At 40.7% G+C, this 22,572-nt stretch overlaps 1 protein-coding gene across 3 annotated transcripts in view; it reads right to left on the reverse strand.

The window, feature by feature from the left end:
- ift122 (intraflagellar transport 122 homolog (Chlamydomonas)) overlaps positions 1-22,572 on the reverse strand; it is a 190,742-nt gene that overhangs the window by 118,520 nt on the left and 49,650 nt on the right. For all 3 annotated transcript variants that reach the window (XM_060931573.1, XM_060931572.1, XM_060931570.1), the window contains exons 11-12: positions 21,336-21,538; positions 9,190-9,327 (exon numbers count right to left, since the gene is read on the reverse strand). In XM_060931573.1, coding sequence (XP_060787556.1) covers positions 9,190-9,327; positions 21,336-21,538 — 341 coding nt within the window. The remainder of the gene's footprint in view (positions 1-9,189; positions 9,328-21,335; positions 21,539-22,572) is intronic.

Here is a 22,572-nt window from a genome sequence, read left to right on the forward strand (position 1 = left end):
AATGTCCCTTAATCCCACAGGGTGTCGATAATGGTGGACACCGGTGAAAGTGATCACTATTATCGACACCTCACGTGATTCTCAAACGCGCGTTTAGATACAAAATGGTGACGGTCAAATGAAAGAGTAAGAAACAAAGTAGGTTTCGACAAGGATGTCATGAAATATCAGTGAATTTGATGAGTAAAAACATGTCCATGATCTTTCCACCATGCTTACCTGCCATAATAATGTCCGGGTTTTCCTCAAATTGCTGATCGTGCTAAAAAAAAATTCCATGCCGGGTAACAAGCTGTGTCATCGGACGACAAGATCAAAGGGCGAGGGGGGAGGGTCTTCCGGTTGATTAATTAACCAATAATAACTGTTGTAACTGAAACTCACCTTTGTAAAATTGCTTTTTATTGGTAAATCTGAAAAGGTCTCGATAATTATGGACTGTTGATAATTGTAGCCGCCGCTCTATTAGGAAATTTTTCTCAAAACCTCATAGTGCCTTTTGACATTTTGGGATTTCCCGCATTTCCATGGCAACCAATTAAACTTAGGAAAATTTGGAGTGGAGTTTCATGTGGGGGCCGGGGGGATACGTCATCTCCTGATGACTCGTTTGAGACTGTAACAGTGTCTGTGAAGGTTCTCAGTCATCCAGGTCATCATAAACCGTCGGTGCTAAAGAAGGCAACCGGACTTGCTTGAAATCCTTGAAGACATTTCACCTCTCATCCGAAAAGCTTCTTCGGTTCTGTCTGACTAGTGGGGAGTTCCAAGTATTTACCCTCTAGTGGACCAAAAGCAACTCTAAGAAGAGTCATTGAGGTCACATGGGTCGTTGACCCTCTCAGTCATCCTGTAGGTTGTTGGGGTCACTGGCGGCCGGGTGTGAATGGTGTTAGCAGCCTAGAGGGTCGTAAGGGTGATCTGTGGGTCGTTGGCTTTCTCTGCCACCATGTGAGTCATTCAGTACGTTTACATGCACGTCCAAATCGAGCTACTGTCGGTAATCGAGCAAAGGGTCCCAGCAGGGGTGCCAAAGAAATCCAATCCTACATGCACAAGTGAAATCGGGCTATTGTGCAAGGTGCATTGTGCACCCGAGCCACACGTGGCGCTACACGCCCCATCGTGTTGGTACACTTCCGGTTGTCGTCATGAAGAGCTATAGTGTTGCCAGATACTGCTGACGTATTCCAGCCCAAAACATGTTCAAATCCGCTAAAATGCACTTAAAACCCCCCAATCTGGCAACACTGGCAGTTCCGTGTTCAAGCTGTTAGGCTTGCTCTAACAGACTGTATGGCTACAAACTGTCCGGCACAGACCACTGTTTTGTAAGACAACTTATTTTGCACACTAATATTTTTCTAAAGTCCATTTTTTGCTTACAAAAAAATATATATTTTTTGCTTACAATTTAACTTATGTCTTAATAAACACACAAGTTCAATTGTTTTGTTTTTATTGACATTCTTCAGATGTTGGACATATATTTGTGTGTGTATATACATACACACAAATACAATGACACAATTCACAGCTATGCAACAGCTGTACAGATGTATTTGGTGATACAGTAAGTGAGCTAAATTTTAACAGTGCCACAAAAAGAAAAGATTCATGCCGTTGTCATGATTCGTTGTCATGCCGACCGAGGCTGTTGTGTTTCCCTTGTGGTCTCGTCACTCGTCACTTCCGGAAGGAGCGGTGCTGAAGTAAGTAGCTCGAATACGTAGCTCAATAGGGTATACATGCACTAAGTAGCTCGGCAGAAATCGCATAATCTAGTTCGTGCAGCTCGATTCCGAGAAATGAAGTTCGGTTCAATTTCAGCCGAATTAAGGTGTATACATGGCATTTTGAACTTCGATTTCAGTCGAGCAACGGCAGAAATTCGATTCTCTCTATGTGCATGTAAACGCACTGATTGAAGTCTGTCTGTGAAGGTTCTCAGTCATCCGGGTCATAGTAAAACGTAGGTGCTAAAGAAGGCAACCGGACTTGCTTGAAATTCTTGAAGACATTTCAGCTCTCATCCAAAAGGCTTCTTTGGTTCTGTCTGACTAGTGGGGAGTTCCAGGTACCTCTAGTGGACCAAAAGCAACCCTGAGGAGAGTCGTTGAGTCATCCTGTAGGTTGTTAGGGTCAGTGGAGTCCGGGTGTGAATGGTGTTAGTAGCCTAGCCCATGTTTACATTAGACCGTATCAGCGGATCATCAGATTAACGTTTTTAAAACGATTAATGTGCACACAGCAACACCAATACACGATTTGCGTGCACACAGCAACACCAATACACGGATACGCTCGGCTCCGCAGGCATCCTGCGCTCCAAATCACTCCGCCCTGAACAGCGAGTGCCCTCTGGAGGGTGCGCACTCCGGCCTTGCGCAGCTCACAGAGCGCGCGAGTGAAGTGCACAAGCTGTGATTCGGGACTGAGCCGCTGTGTGTGTGATCCCAGCGCATATCACTTACCACTTGCAAGTGGAAGGATGGCAAGCCTAAAGACAATCATAACTACACAATGGGCAGTATTTGCATCAGTATTTGCAGTATTTTCATACTTTTATACTCTTTAATGAAAGGTGATACAAGGCGGAAGTCCGCGCCGTTTTTCAGCAGTCGCGTCACATGACCAACGCCAGCGAATCAGGAAGGTGGATGTCACAGTGACGTTGTCCAATGACGACGCCAGCTAGAGCTCAGCACAGTGTATCCGCGTATCCTCAATGTTTACACAGCACCGGAGCTGACACGATCTGGATTGAATACGTGGACCCTGGCGGATTCCCGTTTCCCGGCATTTCCAGGTGGTTTAATGTAAACGGACAGTGCATCCGCGAAGAAAACGAGACAGATACGGTCTAATGTAAACTTGGCCCTAGAGAGTCGTTGGCTCTCTCTGCCATCATGCGAGTCATTGAAGTCAGCTGAGTCTTGGTATGGATGTGTATTCAGTTTTCTGGGAAGTGTGCCAAGGACTGCATTGTAGGTGGCTGGGAAGTGGTGTCTCAGCCCACCTCCTCTGTTCAGTGTAACAGTGGTAAATGATATGTAAGCATGTCAGTACAGCTCCTTGATTTCAGAGCGTCTATGAGTTACAGACGGGAAACATGCCTTTCTCTTTAGTGCCACACTGAATGATGAAGCCAAGACTCTTTCATGAAAGAGCCCAATAAAAGATGACAAACCCTCCATGCAGCAGGACAGCTGACTTCCATGTAGAATAAAGGCATTATAACAATACTGTTTGCAATTAACTGTAGAAGGCAGGCTAGGCTATTAATTACATATCAAGACTCTGTGACTGAGGGTACACTCACGCAGCTGCAAACTGTTAAAACAAGTCACGCAAAACCATGGGGTTACAGCAAGTATTCCCCCTCTAGGTACAAATAAAGTAGGTGTACCTATTAAAGAGTTGAAATTTCTCTTTTTATTATGATGCTTTCTCCTCAACAGCAGTCATTACATCATGGAAATCTGCAGTTCTCCCAATGTGTTAAAGGTGCATTAGTGGCATACAGACGGCCCATTCCGGGATGACCCCGCCCCCATCCACAGGGTGCTACGTCTCACTGGCTACATTCGAAACAGAAGGTTGCTGCCTTGTTTCCACAGGTGTCTCATAAGGCATGGCTTTCAACCGAAGATCTCCCAAGAAAGTTTGTTTTGACCGAGCTTTTAGCATAGCATTTACACTAAGGTGTGATGCCAGAACTCGTTTAACAGTTGGTAGCTAGCATTAGCTATTTGACTAACAAACGCCTCGCAATTCGCATCAAACAAATTTCGTTGGTCAGTCACAGGGTTATAAGATTCAAATCCCCAATTCAAACGAAGACACAATGGTTTGATGAGGATGAAAATGATGTAAATCGTTTGCTATGACCTTCATAGTCACGAGATCCCAACCGAACTGAAGATCTGTGTGATTTTGGACCAGTTAGACAGCTTTCGCCACCATCAAAACACCAAATTCTTTGAGTGTTCATCTCTCCAGTACAGTTCTGGTGACTTATAGAATCTGTTCCAAGGAGTACTGAAGGTTTTTCCCTTCAATTTCTCAACCCTCAACATCAGAGGGCGATCAATCAGAGTGTCCACAGCCTGAGACAGGATGTATTCCGGCCCACCGAATAAGTTTAAAGACCCGTGTTCTAAACTTCAAAAATTGTCTCGTGGGTGTAATTACGTTTCTTTCCAAATGAAATAATTTCAGGTTAATTTATAGATGTATACATACACAACTTGCTTAACTGTTACGTTTTTACTTGTAAATCATTTTACAAACTATACGGATTTCATCCAACTACATTATTTAACAATAATGTTATTGTTTTTATGCTGTCTTGGCCAGGACTCCCTGGAAGAAGAGGTCTTTGTACCTCAATGGGACCTTCCTGGTTAAATAAAGGTCAAATCAAAATCAAAAACAATTATTCCACCAAATCGATAGCTGATGAGGCGCTATAAGCCATGTACAACGAGATTGAGTGGAATAACTTATTCTATCCACATTCATGGGATTTTGAGAAACTGAGCATTTTTATTTTTTGCAAATTCGATAAATAAAAACTTGATGCAAAACGTCTGACAAAATCATTTCCGCTGAGAATGTAAACAAACCAGCAAAATGAGAGCATCAATTTGTGAAAAATGCAATAATAATAATAATAATAATAATAATAATAATAATAAATTCTTGAAAAATAAAAAAAAGATACATTCCTACGATCAAATGTTTTCATTCCATATTTTTATTTATTTATTTATTTTTTTAAAGTTTTTTTTTGGGGGGGGGGGGGGGGGGGGGGCTTTTTCTACCTTTATTGGATAGGACAGTGTAGAGACAGGAAATGAGCAGGAGAGAGACAGGGAGGGATCGGGAAATGACCTCGGGTCGGAATCAAACCCGGGTCCCCGGATTTATGGTATGGCGCCTTATCCACCTGAGCCACAACGCCCTCCATTCCATATTTTATTGCTTTTTTGCATTTTTGGGGTTTTGTTTTCGAGTCGAGTTTTTATTTCATCCTCGGTTGGTTCAGCAACACGCTTCGCCATTTTGTTTTTCTCTACTCACGGTATAAGAGCTGATATCCTAGTAGCAGAGTAGCTAATCAGAGCACATGATTGCTCATATCCAGTGAATGTGGATAGAATAATATAGAATATCTTGTATAGACTCCTTGACATAGGAAATGTGGAAAAGTTCAGGGGGTGAACTCTTTAGCAAATATGCAAGGCGCTGTATGTACTGTATGTGTAAACACTATATGGCCAAAAGTATGTGGACACCTGACCATCACACCGATATGAGCTTGTTGGACATCCTCTTCCAAAACCAATAGGAATCAAATCAAATCAAGTTTATTTGTACAGCGCTTTTAACAATAAACATTGTCGCAAAGCAGCTTTACAGAATTTGAACGACTTAAAACATGAGCTAATTTTATCCCTAATCTATCCCCAATGAGCAAGCCTGTGGCGACGGTGGCAAGGAAAAACTCCCTCAGACGACATGAGGAAGAAACCTCGAGAGGAACCAGACTCAAAAGGGAACCCATCCTCATTTGGGCAACAACAGACAGCCTGACTATAATATTAACAGTTTTAACAGGTATAACCCTCAACTGTCCTCATGGGGCCGTCCTTCACAGGAGTGGGGCGATAAAACTCCGACCAGACACAGGGCACCAGGAATAATAGGGAGTGTCCCTCCTGGTCACATTCGAGCCATAACACCTGATCCCAATCATTAAGAGGGGTTTCCACATATAGCGTTCAATAAGTTTGTGCATTTAGATCCATTATTTGGAGTACGAGACGCTCGCTGGCCGTGCTGTGAAATTTCTGCATGCAGACGCTCATCTAAGTTTCCAAATCGGTCACTGCTTAACTCTTGAATATTTTCTATCATTAAAAAGCTTATAATCTCTGCTTTCCAAAGAAATGTATCTGGTTAAGATCTGTTCGGTACTTTGGGAGGAACGGCAGGTTGAAGTTGGTACAACAGAGGAAAAACTCTGCTCACGGGATGTCGGGAAACTGCCGGTGCTTTACTTTTTGAGTCATGGGAAAGCACTCAGGCTCTCTCTCTCTCGCTCTCTCTCTTCTGATCGGTTTCCGACTGGATTACTCGTGAATATCAATCAGATCACTTTTATAGGGATGTTCTCTCGCTCTCACTGTTTCTGATGACGTATTCAGCAAAATTTTCCCTCAGCTAGTTTTGATGTTATGATTCACGGGAGACTTTGAAGTGAGTTTTCATAGCTTTACCTACTTATTTTTTCAAATCAAACTGATTCATGTGAATAAATAACTATTTTAGAATATAATTGTAGTTGTTTTGATGAAAAATATTGAGATCTTCGTGGTCAGAATGAGATTTAAAACACCGGAAGTCAGAAACGCGAGTGTCCATTTCAATTCAATTAAATGGAACTGTTTACTGGATGTGGTTCACAGGTTTTTCGAGGTTCGCCTTGAAAGCTGTGAATATTAATCAAAATAACCATTTATATTCTTTCATATACACTAGTAGGCCCTACTTTTGAGAAATGCAAAGGCCTACAGAGCACAAAGAGGGTATAAGAAATAATCTTTTATTACTTTTTTATTGTGTGTACAGATTTAACATTTTTTTAAACCTAATTAGCATAGTTAATACTAATTAAACACTAATTTGCATATTATTTTCTTCTAATTTTTCAAACTTTGTATTCAGTATACAAACATCTCTGTGCCTACCAATTTCCATGTAAATATCTTGGAAAAATAGAAAAGTTAAGAAAAAACATTTGATCTCATTCGTTAAAGAGGCCCATTTTGGACCATGTGATCCGAATACAGAATATTACGGCCGTTTTGTAAAAATTAAGCCGTTTTTTCAACCTTTGATTTGTAATCCCTCAAGAACGGATAAACATAGTTTAATTCTGTCAAAAGTATGTTGTTCTGCATTCAATTCTGAATTCAACGAGAGCGGTTTCAAGCAATTTGGATTCAATTTGAATTTTCACCTGATATCCCCAACATTAGTACCTGTTAGAGATATACCAATAAATTCACGCATTTAAAAGGAATTGTTCATGTGTTATTGCTCACTAAACTGATTTTTTTGAATCCAGCCCACTTGGACTCGGTATAATGTAGTACGTCATTTATGTTCTACATACTGTATCTTTCAAATTATTTTCATGTTCTGTCCATCTTTATTTGTTGATTTCACAATTGTGACCCATAATTTCCCCCAGTTGAAAAATGTATAAAGTAACGCAGACCAATGCAATTAATATAAGATGTAGTTTTGAAAAAAAAAAAAGAGTAATAATTAAAATAAAAAATAAAAAAGCCATGTTTGTGTGAGAAGGTTTGATTTTAGATCTGTAATAGTGAATTAGAAATTGTGAATTGTGTAAATATATATGGTGGAACTGTACCCTTAAATACAACCCCAATTCCAAAAAAGCTGGGACACTGTGTAAAACATAAGAAAAAACAGAATGTGAAGATTTGCAAATCATGGAAACCCAGTATTTCATTGAAAATAGTACAAAGACAACATATCAAATGTTGAAACTGAGAACTTTTATTGTTTTTTGAAAAATATTTGTTCATTTTGAATTTGATGTCAGCAACATGTTTCAAAAAAGTTGGGACGGGGCAAAAAAAGACTAAAAAAAAAAAAAGTTGTGTAATGCTAAAAAACACCAAATCTGGTTAATTGGCAACAGGTCAGTAACATGATTGGGTATAAAAAGAGTATCCCAGAGAGGCGGAGTCTCTCAGAAGTAAAGATGGGGAGGGATTCACCACTCTGTGAAAGACTGCGTGAGCAAACACTGCAACAATTTAAGAATAACATTCCTCAATGTAAAATTGCAAAGAATTTGTGGATCACATCATCTATGGTACATAATATCATTAAAAGATTCAGAGAATCTGGAGAAATCTCTGTATGCAAGAGCCAAGGCTGAAAACTGACATTGGATGCCTGTGATCTTCAGGCACTCAGGTGACACTGCATTAAAAGCAGACATGTGTCTGTAGTGGAAATCACTGTATGGGCTCAGGAACACTTCAGAAAACCATTGTCTGTGAAAACAGTTCATTACTGCATCCACAAATGCAAGTTAAAACCAGATAGAAACAATATCCAGAAACACCATCACCTTCTCTGGGCCCGAGCTCTTTTACGATGGACTGAGGCGAAGTGGAAAACTGTCCCGAGGTCTGACGAATCAAAAGTGGAAATTCTTTTTAGAAATCAATGACCCCACATCCTCCAGGCTAAAGAGGAGAGGGACCATCCGGCTTATCAGTGCACAGTTCAAAAGCCAGCACCTGTGATGGTATGAGGGTGCATTAGTGCACATGACATGGGTAGCTTGTACATCTGGGAAGGCATCATTAATGCTGAATGATATTTACATGTTTCAGAGCAATATACTGCCATCCAGACAAAATCTTTTTCAGGGAAGGCCTTCCTTCTTTCAGCAAGACAATGCCAAACTGCTTTCTGCACATATTAAAACTGCATGGCTCCGTAGTAAGAGTCCAGCTGCTAAACTGGCCTGCCTGCAGTCCAGACCTGTCTCTCATTTAAAACATTCGGTGCATTATGAAGAGCAAAACATGACAAAGGAGACCCCGAACTGTTGAGCAACTGAAATTGTATATATCAGGCAAGAATGGGACAACATTTTTCTTTCAGAGCTACAGCAATATTGGTCTCCTCAGTTCCCAAACATTTACAGAGTGTTGTTAAAAGAGACACAGTAGTAAACATGCCCCTGTCCCAACTTTTTTGAAATGTGTTGCTGACATCAAATTCAAAATGAGCATATTTAAAAAAAAAAAAAAAAACAATAAAATTTCTCAATTTCAACATTTGATATGTTGTCTTTGTACTATTTTCAATGAAATATAGGGTTTCCATGATTTGCAAATTTTTGTGTTCTGTTTTTATTTCCAGTTCACACAGCATCCCAACTTTTTTGGAATTAGGGTTGTATAAATAGAGTGACTTTGAAATAGTAGTAAATGTAAAATGAACTGCCTAGAAGTTTACTGTGTGATGAAGGATAAAAAGAGATACGGGTGAATGTACAGAAGAATAAATATTACACACACACACACACACACACACACACACAATGGATGTGCTGTGTTGAAAACTCACTGCTCCGTTTTTGAGGCCGACCAGAAGTCCCTCCCTTCCTGGTGGGCCACCGATCACTTTGATGTAGCGAATCAGAGACTCCATGATCCATTCCTTCTCTTTCACACTACTAAACGACAAACACTGTAGTCTCTTCTCCTACACACACACAGAGAAAAATAAACATGTACACAGGTGGTAAGCGTCTTTCTTAATCCGACAGTGGATAAAACATTTCGACGCGCAACAGCACACAGTGAAAACAGACCTCCAGTACAATGCCACAGCAATTACAAGTCGGTAAGAATGAAATGAAACAGCATGTTGGGATTCGGAGGGGAATCAAAGATGCCGGGTTTTGACATGAAGCAGTTAGAGCCGACACTCTTTAAGCAGAAGAAAACACCTTTTGTCTTTTGGGAAAGCGATTTAAGAGATCATCAGGCTGTTAAAAAGGCTTTGGGGAGAACCAGCGAGTGAATCACTCTCGCTGTCTGAATGACACAAACCACAGACTGAAAGCAGAGCCGCTCAGGAATTTAAAGCAGACAACGGTCAAGACCCTGTCTCAGTATCTTGCATCGTCTGAGTGTGTAAATGCGCACACACACAGCTTTGAACAGAGGCATGTGGTGACTACATAGCTCCAGTTCAGTTTGCCCTGTGGGTATATACACAGCTTCTCCCAGGTACTCCAATAACCTAACGTGTTTATATTATGTGGATACGGGTCCGTCTCAGAAACTGGTCTCTCATTTGGGACATTATGGTCAAAAAATAAATTTTCTAATTTTACTTTTTTTTTTTTGCATTTACTTAACACTCAATGTTTCTTTTGTCATGTTTAATAAGAATAAAGATAGCATCTTGCTTTATCTGGCCTCCACTGTGGAAATTTTTTTTATTACAATTCAAATGCTTTTGTAAAATTGATTTACATATAAAATAACTACATCATGAAGAATTAAAGCCCCTCCTTCACAGATGAGTGAAAATATTGAATAAATTTCCTCTTTTTGATTGCTTGGGTTAAAAATGCCAAGTTATGATGACTGAATTGATTATTCACTTAAATATGAATAATATGATACATTTTGGGTATTTGATATGGCGAAATAGGACACAATGGAAAAATCAAGAATGCACCGGAAAGATGAGAATAACGGTGGTGGTAAAAGAACAGTGACTGTACCGGCTGAAGGTCGCGCGGGTCTCTGCTGCGGCGCGTGAGCAACGGGACATCACTACCGCACCGCACACGGAGCGCAAGGCGGGGGCGGGGCAAAATGACTGGCCATAGATTCTATCAAAAGTTCGATCTAAATTGATCATGGTTGCAAAATATTGGCCAAAAATACGCAAACACTACGAAATATGAAAGTAAGATGAAAAAGAAACATTCTCTTGCCTTATACTGCAAGACTAAAACCAAATAAAACTGTCAAAGCTCACCTTTTCAGTGATAACGTCCGAACAGATCACCCGCGTAACAGAAAGACCGCAAATGGAAGCACGGTCAACTTCTAACTGTTGGAGTGGAAAATTCCATTCTACACATGCAAATTGTTAATGTGTGTCCTTCCCCGCGCACAAATAACACGCTATGGTGAAAAATAGACCACAACTCATTTTATAGCTCAGAAATTCATACAAGACCAGCTACCATCGTAACATATTCTGTAAGAAACATATTCTATACCTAACTTTCAGCTTTCATTTTAAAAAACAAAATCGCAGATTTATAACTAAATTTTTATATGGCGTAGTGATTTTAAGTTACTACTTTTGGTGAGGTAGTGACCCTGACCCTGAGGCTTTCCGTTTAGATCAAAACACACGATCGTATTGGTTTTGGGTTTGCGGAAAATGAAGTTACGACGGTGATCAAATATTTTGCATGAGATTATGGTTATGATTATTCTGTGCACCAATCCTTAGGTGTATAAAGTTACAACTTAAAATACAATTAGTGATAACTGTAGACTTTTCAGTGGACTACAACCTTTTTAAGGGAACGCGATGTAGTCAACCGTTTATCATGTCCCAGATCAAGCCGCCATTTTTCCACAAATTTGCAGAATTTTTGCCAAATTCTGAATATTCACATCAAAGGTTTAGTTTTATCTGTATTATTTCTTTCATCATTTTATTTCAAATTAAAACCAACATCACCATTCAAAACCGTATAGTTTATTGACTGTGTATATTTAATGGGGTACCCACACAGTACCCAGTTTCTGAGACAGACCCATATACACACAGTACCAGTCAAAAGCTTGGACACTCCAACTCATTCATAGGGTTTATCTGTATTTTGACTATTTTCTACACTGTAGAACAATACTGGAGACATCAAAACTATGAAATCGCGTGTGGAACATAAAAAGCGTTTAAAAAAGACCAACAAAATATATTTCCTATTTTAGATTCTTCAAAGTAGGGGCGGCACGGTGGTGTAGTGGTTAGCGCTGTCGCCTCACAGCAAGAAGGTCCAGGTTCGAGCCCCGTGGCCGGCAAGGGCCTTTCTGTGTGGAGTTTGCATGTTCTCCCCGTGTCCGCGTGGGTTTCCTCCGGGTGCTCCGGTTTCCCCCACAGTCCAAAGACATGCAGGTTAGGTTAACTGGTGACTCCAAGGGCCTCTGCATGCTCTTGCGACAAGGCTTTCGCAGATAGCTTTTCGCAGACAGTTGTAATTTATCGTTGAGCGGGGAGTAATAGGCATGCGCAATGTTATTCACCGCCACAACGCAAGGGGGTGTGAAGTCGCGAAATCGCTAGGAGTAGTTGGTGGGTGTGGTTAGTGGAGTGTTTATCCTCCGGTTACTTATAATGACTAGAACTGGAGTCGTATAGATGTACGTACTTCCTCACTTCCTCGATCAACCGCTCTTCGTGCTGCTCCATCTTCGCTCATGTTTTTAAAAATGGCGGTCGTGAAAATAAACCAAACCGGGAAAGTAGGGAAGCGGAAGTGCGTGTACAGCGGCTGTAGAGTGGTCCAATCAGAGCCCTCTTGTCTGCGACGCTGTCTGCGAGGCTTCTGCGGTGGTCACAATTTTTGGGAGGTGCGCGCAGAGCGTCTGCGAAGGTGGGGGGGGCTACGCAGACACCATCTGCGAGGACTGGGTTGTCAGCATAAATTGGCCTTAAATTGACCGTAGGTGTGAATGTGAGTGTGAATGGTTGTCTGTGTCTATGTGTCAGCCCTGTGATGACCTGGCGACTTGTCCAGGGTGTACCCCGCCTTTCGCCCGTAGTCAGCTGGGATAGGCTCCAGCTTGCCTGCAACCCTGCAGAAGGATAAAGCGGCTACAGATAATGAGATGAGATTCTTCAAAGTAGCCAACGTTTACCTTGATGACGCTTTGCACACTATTGGCGTTATCTTAACCAGTGTCATTAGGTAATCACCTGGAATGCTTATTAATTAACAGGTGTGCCTCATCAAAAGATAATTAATGCAATTTCTCACCTTCGTAATGCGTTTGAGACCAAATAGTAAAGAATAAAAACACAGTAAATAGCTTCGGTTCAACAACTGTCGTAATCCATATTATGTCAAGAAGCGCTCAACGAAGTAAAGGGAAACAATCCATCATTACTTTACGACAAATGACTTAATTCATAAAAAATAAAGATAAAACACTGAATTAGAAGGGGTGACCAAATTTTTGACTGGTACTGTGTGTGTGTATATATATATATATATATATATGTGTGTGTGTGTGATCCACATTCACTGGATATAAGCAATTACGCGCTTTGATTGGCTACTCCACTATGAGGCTATCAGCTCATATACCGTGAGTAGAGAAAAACAAAATGGTGGAGCATGTTGTTGAACTAACCGAGGACAAAATAAAAACTCTACTCGAAAACAAAACTCCCAAAAATACAAAAAAAAAAAAAAACGCAACAAAATATGGAATAAAAGTATTTGATGGGAAGAACATATTATTATTATTATTATCATCATAATCATCATCATTTATAGAATTATTATTATAGCATTTTTCACAAATTGCTACTGTCATTTCGCCGGTTTGTTTACATTCTTCATCTTTAAGCATTAAAGCTAGACGGCCTTTCAATTTCATAAAATCGGTGAAATTTGGTTCCCTCTGAAATTTGCTCATTGTGATCTATGTTTATTTCTGTAATATCTCACAAAATATCAGGCCGTTCTGTGGCTGGGAAGTTATTTAATCTGAAGGGATTCCCGAGCAAATAATGTGCATGAAATTACTCGCTTCACGCACTCAAGCAGACAGAGGAAGTCCGTGTGCTGCGCATGTGCAGGTTTACCTTTGACCGTGCACTGACAGTTCCATCATTCTGTCACTAAACGAACAGCTGATCGCCGATATTTATTAGTTTGGTCCTGCGTTTCCTTTCCTTCGTATATAACATCACGTCTTTTCTTCTCACTTTCCATTACTGTAGTCGGTCTTTCATGTTTCATTCACGTCCTCCATTTTTCTCTCCTGTTTCAAATTTGTATCCCATAATGCCTTGCGCAAACAGGGAACGCCCACCACATCATGCATGACGTAGCATCTTGTATTGGGTCATGGTGAAGCAGGAAAAAAATAGCAGAGAATTTCGGGCCACATGGCCTTAAATTAATTAATTATTCTATTAAAAAACAAATAAAATTAGAAGTCTGTGATTCGAATTCAGTCGCTTTCATTCCACTAAACAAAAATAACTGGGTGTCGGGGAAAATTCTTTTTATGACTTACACTTGAAAAATCTGAAAGGCAGTCTAGCTTTATTTTATTTTTTTTTTAATTTTTTAGACTGGTTCCAAAGCTCAAAAAACTTTGAAAATGACATCACTGAAATGTCAAAGGAAGAATTAAATAAATATCTAAAGCTATTCTATACCTTTAAAGACGTCCGCAAAAATGATTTTGTCGGATGTTATATATATCAGGGCTCGAAATTCATATATTTTTTCACCAGCCAGCCGGACTAGTTACCTTCCAAAGTAACTCGCCAAACAGAAAATCAACTCGCCAAAATTTGTGCATGTATGAATTTTACTTCTGTCAAAAATAACACAAAAGAGAGTAGTTACCATTGTTCATGACTAATGTGCATTTATTTCAAGACCCGAATATTTTGATACTGGTTTTTTTGCACACTTTACAAACTGGCATTTGCTGCTCCACGTCCTCCTCGCGATATCCAAAAAAAATGCCAGATGACTGACCCCTTACTAGTTCTTTTAGGAACCAATTCGTCTGCTTCCATTTTAAATTTGTCGCTGAAATTGACAGAGCTTACACAGTAGCCTGTGCAACACCAGCGATTGCACGAACTGAGTCAGTGCTGTAAACCGAAACTAGAAAATCTTCCTGCAAGCAGTGTTGCCAGATACTGCTGACGTTTTCCAGCCCAAAATATGTTCAAAACCCACCAAAATGCACTTAAAACCGCCCAATCTGGCAACACTGCCCACAAGTTCCTTTCAGCACCTAGATGTCGCCCGGGATTGGCGAGTGCATGACGTTATTGTTGTTGTTTTGTTTTTTTTTACCCTTAGGCAGCCTCTCACGTTACTGCCTGAGGGACAGGGAGAAAACCACCGGAAAAGGTTTTAAACAAATGCAAGTCGGCACATGACCATAAAATACTCGATAGTTACGATATAATAATTTTATGTATCTCACACAGAATTTTCGGAGATATATCGAGTATATTCGATATATCGCACAGCCCTAGTCTGAATCTTCGCTTCATATATTTTTTTTATTTTCAACTAGCCAGCCGGGCTAGCTAGTGACAGGAATTACCCGCCAAATGACAAATTAAGTCGCCTCGGGCGACCGGACCACCGCAAATTTCAAGCCCTGTGTGTGTGTGTATATATACACAACCCCGATTCCAAAAAAGTTGGGACAAAGTACAAATTGTAAATAAAAACGGAATGCAATAATGTGGAAGTTTCAAAATTCTATATTTTATTCAGAATAGAACACAGATGACATATCAAATGTTTAAACTGAGAAAATGTATCATTTGAAGAGAAAAATTAGGTGATTTTAAATTTCATGACAACAACACATCTCAAAAAAGTTGGGACAAGGCCATGTTTCCCACTGTGAGACATCCCCTTTTCTCTTTACAACAGTCTGTAAACGTCTGGGGACTGAGGAGACAAGTTGCTCAAGTTTAGGGATAGGAATGTTAACCCATTCTTGTCTAATGTAGGATTCTAGTTGCTCAACTGTCTTAGGTCTTTTTTGTCGTATCTTCCATTTTATGATGCGCCAAATGTTTTCTATGGATGAAAGATCTGGACTGCAGGCTGGCCAGTTCAGTACCCGGACCCTTCTTCTACACAGCCATGATGCTGTAATTGATGCAGTATGTGGTTTGGCATTGTCATGTTGGAAAATGCAAGGTCTTCCCTGAAAGAGACGTCGTCTGGATGGGAGCATATGTTGCTCTAGAACCTGGATATACCTTTCAGCACTGATGGTGTCTTTCCAGATGCGTAAACTGCCCATGCCACACGCACTAATGCAACCCCATACCATCAGAGATGCAGCTTCTGAACTGAGCGCTGATAACAACTTGGGTCGTCCTTCTCCTCTTTAGTCCGAATGACACGGCGTCCCTGATTTCCATAAAGAACTTCAAATTTTGATTCGTCTGACCACAGAACAGTTTTCCACTTTGCCACAGTCCATTTTAAATGAGCCTTGGCCCAGAGAAGACGTCTGCGCTTCTGGATCATGTTTAGATACGGCTTCTTCTTTGAACTATAGAGTTTTAGCTGGCAACGGCGGATGGCACGGTGAATTGTGTTCACAGATAATGTTCTCTGGAAATATTCCTGAGCCCATTTTGTGATTTCCAATACAGAAGCATGCCTGTATGTGATGCAGTGCCGTCTAAGGGCCTGAAGATCACGGGCACCCAGTATAGTTTTCTGGTCTTGACCCTTACGCACAGAGATTCTTCCAGATTCTCTGAATCTTTTGATGATATTATGCACTGTAGATGATGATGATATGTTCAAACTCTTTGCAATTTTACACTGTCGAACTCCTTTCTGATATTGCTCCACTATTTGTCGGCGCAGAATTAGGGGGATTGGTGATCCTCTTCCCATCTTTACTTCTGAGACCCGCTGCCACTCCAAGATGCTCTTTTTATACCCAGTCATGTTAATGACCTATTGCCAATTGACCTAATGAGTTGCAATTTGGTCCTCCAGCTATTCCTTTTTTGCACCTTTAACTTTTCCAGCCTCTTATTGCCCCGTCCCAACTTTGAGATGTGTTGCTGTCATGAAATTTCAAATGAGCCAATATTTGGCATGAAATTTCAAAATGTCTCACTTTCGACATTTGATATGTTGTCTATGTTCTATTGTGAATACAATATCGGTTTTTGAGATTTGTAAATTACTGCATTCCATTTTTATTTACAATTTGTACTTTGTCCCAACTTTTTTGGAATCGGGGTTGTATATATATATATATATATATATATATATATATATATATATATATTAGGGGTGTGCAAAAATATCGATACGGCGATATATCGCGATACTTTGTCTTCCGATTCAATATCGATACTCAAAATTTGAATATCGATATTTTTTCAAATAATAAATCATGTTTCAGACGGGTTGTAAATCCAGTACGACTTCCGCACCTCCGCTCCGCGAGGTGTCGCTGTGCCGCTCCCTCACTGCAAGGCACTCTTCATCTTCTCTTTTTTCCGTGGCGGTTGCAGTGAGGAAAAAAACAAACAAACAAGCAAGCATGGCTGTTAACGTAAACCTAGAGACGCCGCCGAACTTTAAGGCAGATGTTTGGAGGCACTTTGGATTCCAAAGGAAAGGAGAAAAAACAGTGAGCCGGACAAAGAGTATGCACTCTGCAAAACCTGTTTCGCTCCAATTAGATATTCAGGTAACACAACAAACTTGCGAACTTACTTAGCACGACACCACCCCAACATATTAGCTCAGCTGGAGCCGCTGAAACCCGACCCGAAGCAAACTACACTGGACAGCGCCAAAGTCCTCCCATCTACTTCAGTGATGTGTGACTTACTGTAACTGTGAACTTAATTTTGTCATTTAAGGCCAAAGGCAAGAAGCTGCACTTTATTTTGCATTTTCAATTTAGTGTGTGTGAGACACTGCATTTTATTTTGAGTATTTACTCGAAGTTCAGAAGAAACGTGATTCACTGAGGTTTCAGGTCAGTTTCAGTGTGTGGACACTGACCCACACTGCACTTTGTTTCATAATTGTGCTCAGGGAGACTAAGATGCCCACTGCACTTTTCAATGTGTTTCAGACAGTGTGTTGTTCCTGCAAAATAAGCACAAGTTAAATGTTCTCAGGTTTATGTTCTCAAGTTTACAAAGAACAAATTGATATTAGTGTTAGCACTGAAATGTATGTGCAGTCTGCAGTGCAAGTTTTAAGTTTTCATAAAACAATTTGATTCTGCTTGTTAAGCAGCACTGATGTGTCCATGCTTACAGAAAAGTTGAGAATACTAGCACAAAAATGGGAATTTTCTGTATGTTGTAGTGAAGCAACTCTTGGTTTTGCCAGCAGTGGAATAGAGACAAATATATGTCTGGCAAGAGTGTGTAGTTATGTATCTCATCATCTCATCATCTCTAGCCGCTTTATCCTGTTCTACAGGGTCGCAGGCAAGCTGGAGCCTATCCCAGCTGACTACGGGCGAAAGGCGGGGTACACCCTGGACAAGTCGCCAGGTCATCACAGGGCTGACACATAGACACAGACAACCATTCACACTCACATTCACACCTACGGTCAATTTAGAGTCACCAGTTAACCTAACCTGCATGTCTTTGGACTGTGGGGGAAACCGGAGCACCCGGAGGAAACCCACGCGGACACGGGGAGAACATGCAAACTCCGCACAGAAAGGCCCTCGCCGGCCCCGGGGCTCGAACCCAGGACCTTCTTGCTGTGAGGCGACAGCGCTAACCACTACACCACCGTGCCGCCGTAGTTATGTATGTGAAATGTAATTTTAAAGTGGTCAATAAATTCTGATTTTCTTCAGTGACACAGATATCGTGATGTGGTTGAAATTTCTTGCAATATATCGATTATCACAGAATCACTGTATCGTGATATTTTCGTTATCGTGGGCAAAATATCGCCATAGTATCGTAAGGTATCTGGTGATACCCAGCCCTAATATATATATATATATATATATATATATATATATGGACCCTTTTCACGTGACGTCACGACAAACGCAGCCGCCATTTTGGACATGTACTACCAGTAGTTTACCACAGCCAGCATTGAGGAACGGCAGCAAAGAAAGTGTTTATTTTCAGCAAGACTTCCATCATGCCACTATATTGTTGTGCACCTGGATGTAGTAACCATCAACAAACAAGGCAAGGGTTATCATTTTATCGGATCCCGACGGAGAAGATGGATAGCGGCCATTAAAAAAAATTAACAGATTGGCAGCCCTCGGCATACCAGCGCTTGTGTAGTGACCACTTTGTTGGAGGTAAGACGAATAAAATTAGCCAGAAAAGGCATTACATTGCTGTTAACATTCTGTGGCGGCGAGTGTGTAACCAAATAGGCTAAAATAACCCATTGTAACCTCTTTGTTCTTCTGTAGTAGCTATTAGCTAACGACATTAGCTAGCGTTGTGTTCCTTTGCTGTTGGTAGACTGTAGGACAGATCAGAGGCAGTGTCCTACAAACAGCGCTTAATTTGAGGGGGAGCAAGCCGGAGCGCGCTCCGGAACCTCGGGCGTTGGCTCCGGCAGCTATTTACACTGGATCCGGTGATCCGACACCTCTTTTGACTATGTAACAAAAAAAACAACAACCCAAATAATTAAATTTAAAAAAAATGCAAGTTTATTTAGTGTTAATGTCTGATTTTGATATCTGCCTTGTTGGTGATTTCTCTCATGAAACGACATCCACAAAATATCTGCAGATGAATTTAATTTGCAGTGTTATTACAAAACATGCCCAGAAGCGCAGCGCAGCGCCCCGCCCCCTTTTTTTCCGCACCGGAGCCGCTCATCCTCTGCGCTCCGGGACCTCCCACTTTACAAATTAAAGCACTGCCTATAAGGTATTAGGCAGAGACCCGTCCACCCGTAAATTTGACGGGTGATTGCCGATTTCAACGGGCAAGTATACACACAGACGGATACTGAAACGGACGATAATGCCGAAAATTTTCGCACATGAATACTCCCACATGTCATCCGATAAATCCAGTTATGTTCCGCCCACACACGGACTGGCCATCGGGAGTAGCGGGAGTTTTCCCGGTGGTTCAGCGTGGGCCGGCGGAGAAAAAAAAAAAAAAACAGTTGCGCGCTGGCCTTTAATATGATAAGCAATGTTAACAGTTTCTTTAACAAACTGTTAACATTGCTTATTACAGTTGCGCGCTGGCCTTTAATATGATAAGCAATGTTAACAGTTTGTTAAAGAAACTGTTAACATTGCTTATCATATTAAAGGCCAGCGCGCAACTGTTGTTTTTTTTTTTTTTTCTCCGCTGGCCCACACTGAACCACCGGCCCACTGGGAAAACTCCCGCTACTCCCGATGGCCAGTCCATGTGTGGTTCCGCCATCATTTACAAATCGTAAGAAACACAGTTTAATACGAAAAATACTGAAAACTTGAAATGAAAAATCAGAATATTTCATCGTTTCCGCCATTTTGGCCCGCACTGAATCTTGTAACATGCGGACTGAATAAATCGCGAATTCTGATTGGTCGAAAATTGCCAAACACTCTGCGTTGTAGTTTCCTCTTTCTTGGCGGGAGAACCGCATTTTTTTTTGCTGACTCACTCTTCTGGATCAAGATGAATCCCAACAAACGCCCCAAATTGAATGTGACAAAAACTGATTCGTTTTTCCACAAAAAGACAGAAAAGGTATGTGTGATACATTGATTAACAAGGGGGGTTCATTGGGGTATGGTAAAATAGAATACTGTTGGTTTTTTTTTTATTATTAAATACTGTAACTAGATCAAAAGATTATATACAATTCATTGTTGTTTATTTTCTTTTCACTTTTGTTACCAAATCAAACACCATACATACATCTGATACATTCAGGAGTGAAACTGAAAAAAATACAAAGTAAAAATATGCAATATTTCTGATCAAAAATTACACGCCATTTCACCCTGAAAATGTCCTAGAATGCAGGAAATGAAGTCTAAATTTCAAAAATTTTCTGGGGGGGCATGCCCCCAGACCCCCCTAGAGGGACTTCGCGCCTGCAGCGCTCGTCTTCACACCTGCGGCACTTATCAGGATTATATAAAATATTATTTTTGACTGGTAAATTTCTTTTTCTGCCTAATACCCTGACTGCCTACAAATAAGTGTTCAAAACAATAGGAACATGTATTTGTCTCTTAAATCCAGGCCGTTCCCTGTAATCTGTAACACTGGGTTGGAGAAAGTAATGGCAAATAGTGAGTGCACAAACCATAGAAGGTAAACTGTACACAGCGCCAGGGCAGTGTGATGGTATGTCTACTTTTAGATTGTGTTAGCTTATCAATGAACACACTCGTCACTCGATGAGTTTCACGTCTTTACGACGGACACTTAAATGTGTGTTAGGTATTATTGTTGCAGTCTAAGCAGTCATTGTAGCAGCTAGATGAGCGAGAACCGAAAGGGTCTGTGCCATAAACCGTTATTTCTGTACGGCGTTGCTAATGTGTCGTTACTGTTATTTCTCCCTCTGCTCGCCCTGTAAATGCCCTACGTCGCTGGATAGCGAAGGTGTTTTCTGCATCTCACTCCTTTTTCTTGTATGTTCTCCGTTTGTCGCCTTCCTCACATTCAAACCAATTCGAGCCGAAGTCCGCTACATGTCCAAAATGGTGGTCGCGTTTACGAAGGTCACGTGACTGAAAAGGGTATATATATATATATATATATATATATATATATATATATATACACACACACACACACACACACAAAGGTATGACATGCTTGAGTATAATCTACCTTTCATTATTTGTTGGACTCTCGTCTTTAATTAATTAAGTGCTTGATTGATTAATCAAACGTAATTAAAATAACGTACACATAGCACGTTACATTCATGCAACAACTGTACTCTGTACCTGACAAAGGATGATGTGCTGGGAGCAGACGACGAGTAGGTTACACTCAAAGCGCCGGCAGATTTTCTCTTTGATGCGGTAGTGCATATCAGAAGAGTCATCTGAACTCAGCTCATAAATCAGAATCTTCTCTGGTAGCTGGATGGCTAGTCGGCTGCGGTAAATGGCGATCTTTTTCACGAGCTCACGACATTTTATGCGCACTGAATGGGTGATAAAGAGAGAGAAAGGAGCCATTAGTACAATGCAAAGTGAAAGATACTTTGCAAGCAAACACACACTGATTGTTCATTTATTAGGAACGCCTAAGACCTGCTTATTCATGGAGCTCTTCAGTTCATCCAATTACTTTTTAGTACCAGACGGCATTGTTTGAGTCGTTCAGAAACAACTGCTGTCCTGAGTCTAGAGTCAGGTATTCTTTTTTCACAGAATAGTGCACAAGAGTGCTCTGAGAGCACAATATTCCCTGCTGGCAACTCTGCCATAACTCTGGTAAAATGTGACTGAATTGAACGAAATTGCAATATGCGTATTACTGACATATAACAAAGAATCCTATCAAGTTTCATGAAATTCCTCCAAAAATGGTGAGAGGAGTTGATTTCAGAAGGTGAGCACCCTTCCTGGGACGGACATTGCCACGACATAATCCCCTTTCGGGCCTTTCGGCCAGCGGGGGATAAAAACTGTGAGGGAAGTTGATTTCAGAAAGCAAGCACACCTTGATGAAATTGCCAAAGTACAAGTTTGTTCATAATCAAGGGCATAACTCTGGCAAAATTTGCCCAAATTAAACGAAATTTCAATATGCGTATAACTGTCATATAACGAAGCCTTTTGCCAAGTTTGGTGAAATTCCTCCACAAATAGTGAGAGGAGTTGATTTCAGAAGAACGTACACCCTCATGAAATTGTCAAAGTACAAGTTATTTAATCAAGGGCCAAAACTCTGGTCAAATTTTCACAAACTAAATTAAATTGCAATATGCGTATTACCGTCATATAACAAGGCCTTTTGCCAAGTTTGGTGAAATTCCTCCAAAACCTGTGAGAGGAGTTGATTTCAGAAGGAAAACACACTCTTATGAAATTGTCCAAGTATAATTTTGTTAATCAAGGGCTGTAACTCTGGTAAAATGTGACCAAATTTAATGAAATTACAATATGCGAATTACCGACATATCACAAAGAATCCTGCCAAGTTTTGTGAAATTCCTTCAAAAATTGTGAGAGG

Source organism: Neoarius graeffei, chromosome 10 (assembly GCF_027579695.1).
Source record: "Neoarius graeffei isolate fNeoGra1 chromosome 10, fNeoGra1.pri, whole genome shotgun sequence".
In the NCBI taxonomy this organism is placed as follows: domain Eukaryota; kingdom Metazoa; phylum Chordata; class Actinopteri; order Siluriformes; family Ariidae; genus Neoarius; species Neoarius graeffei.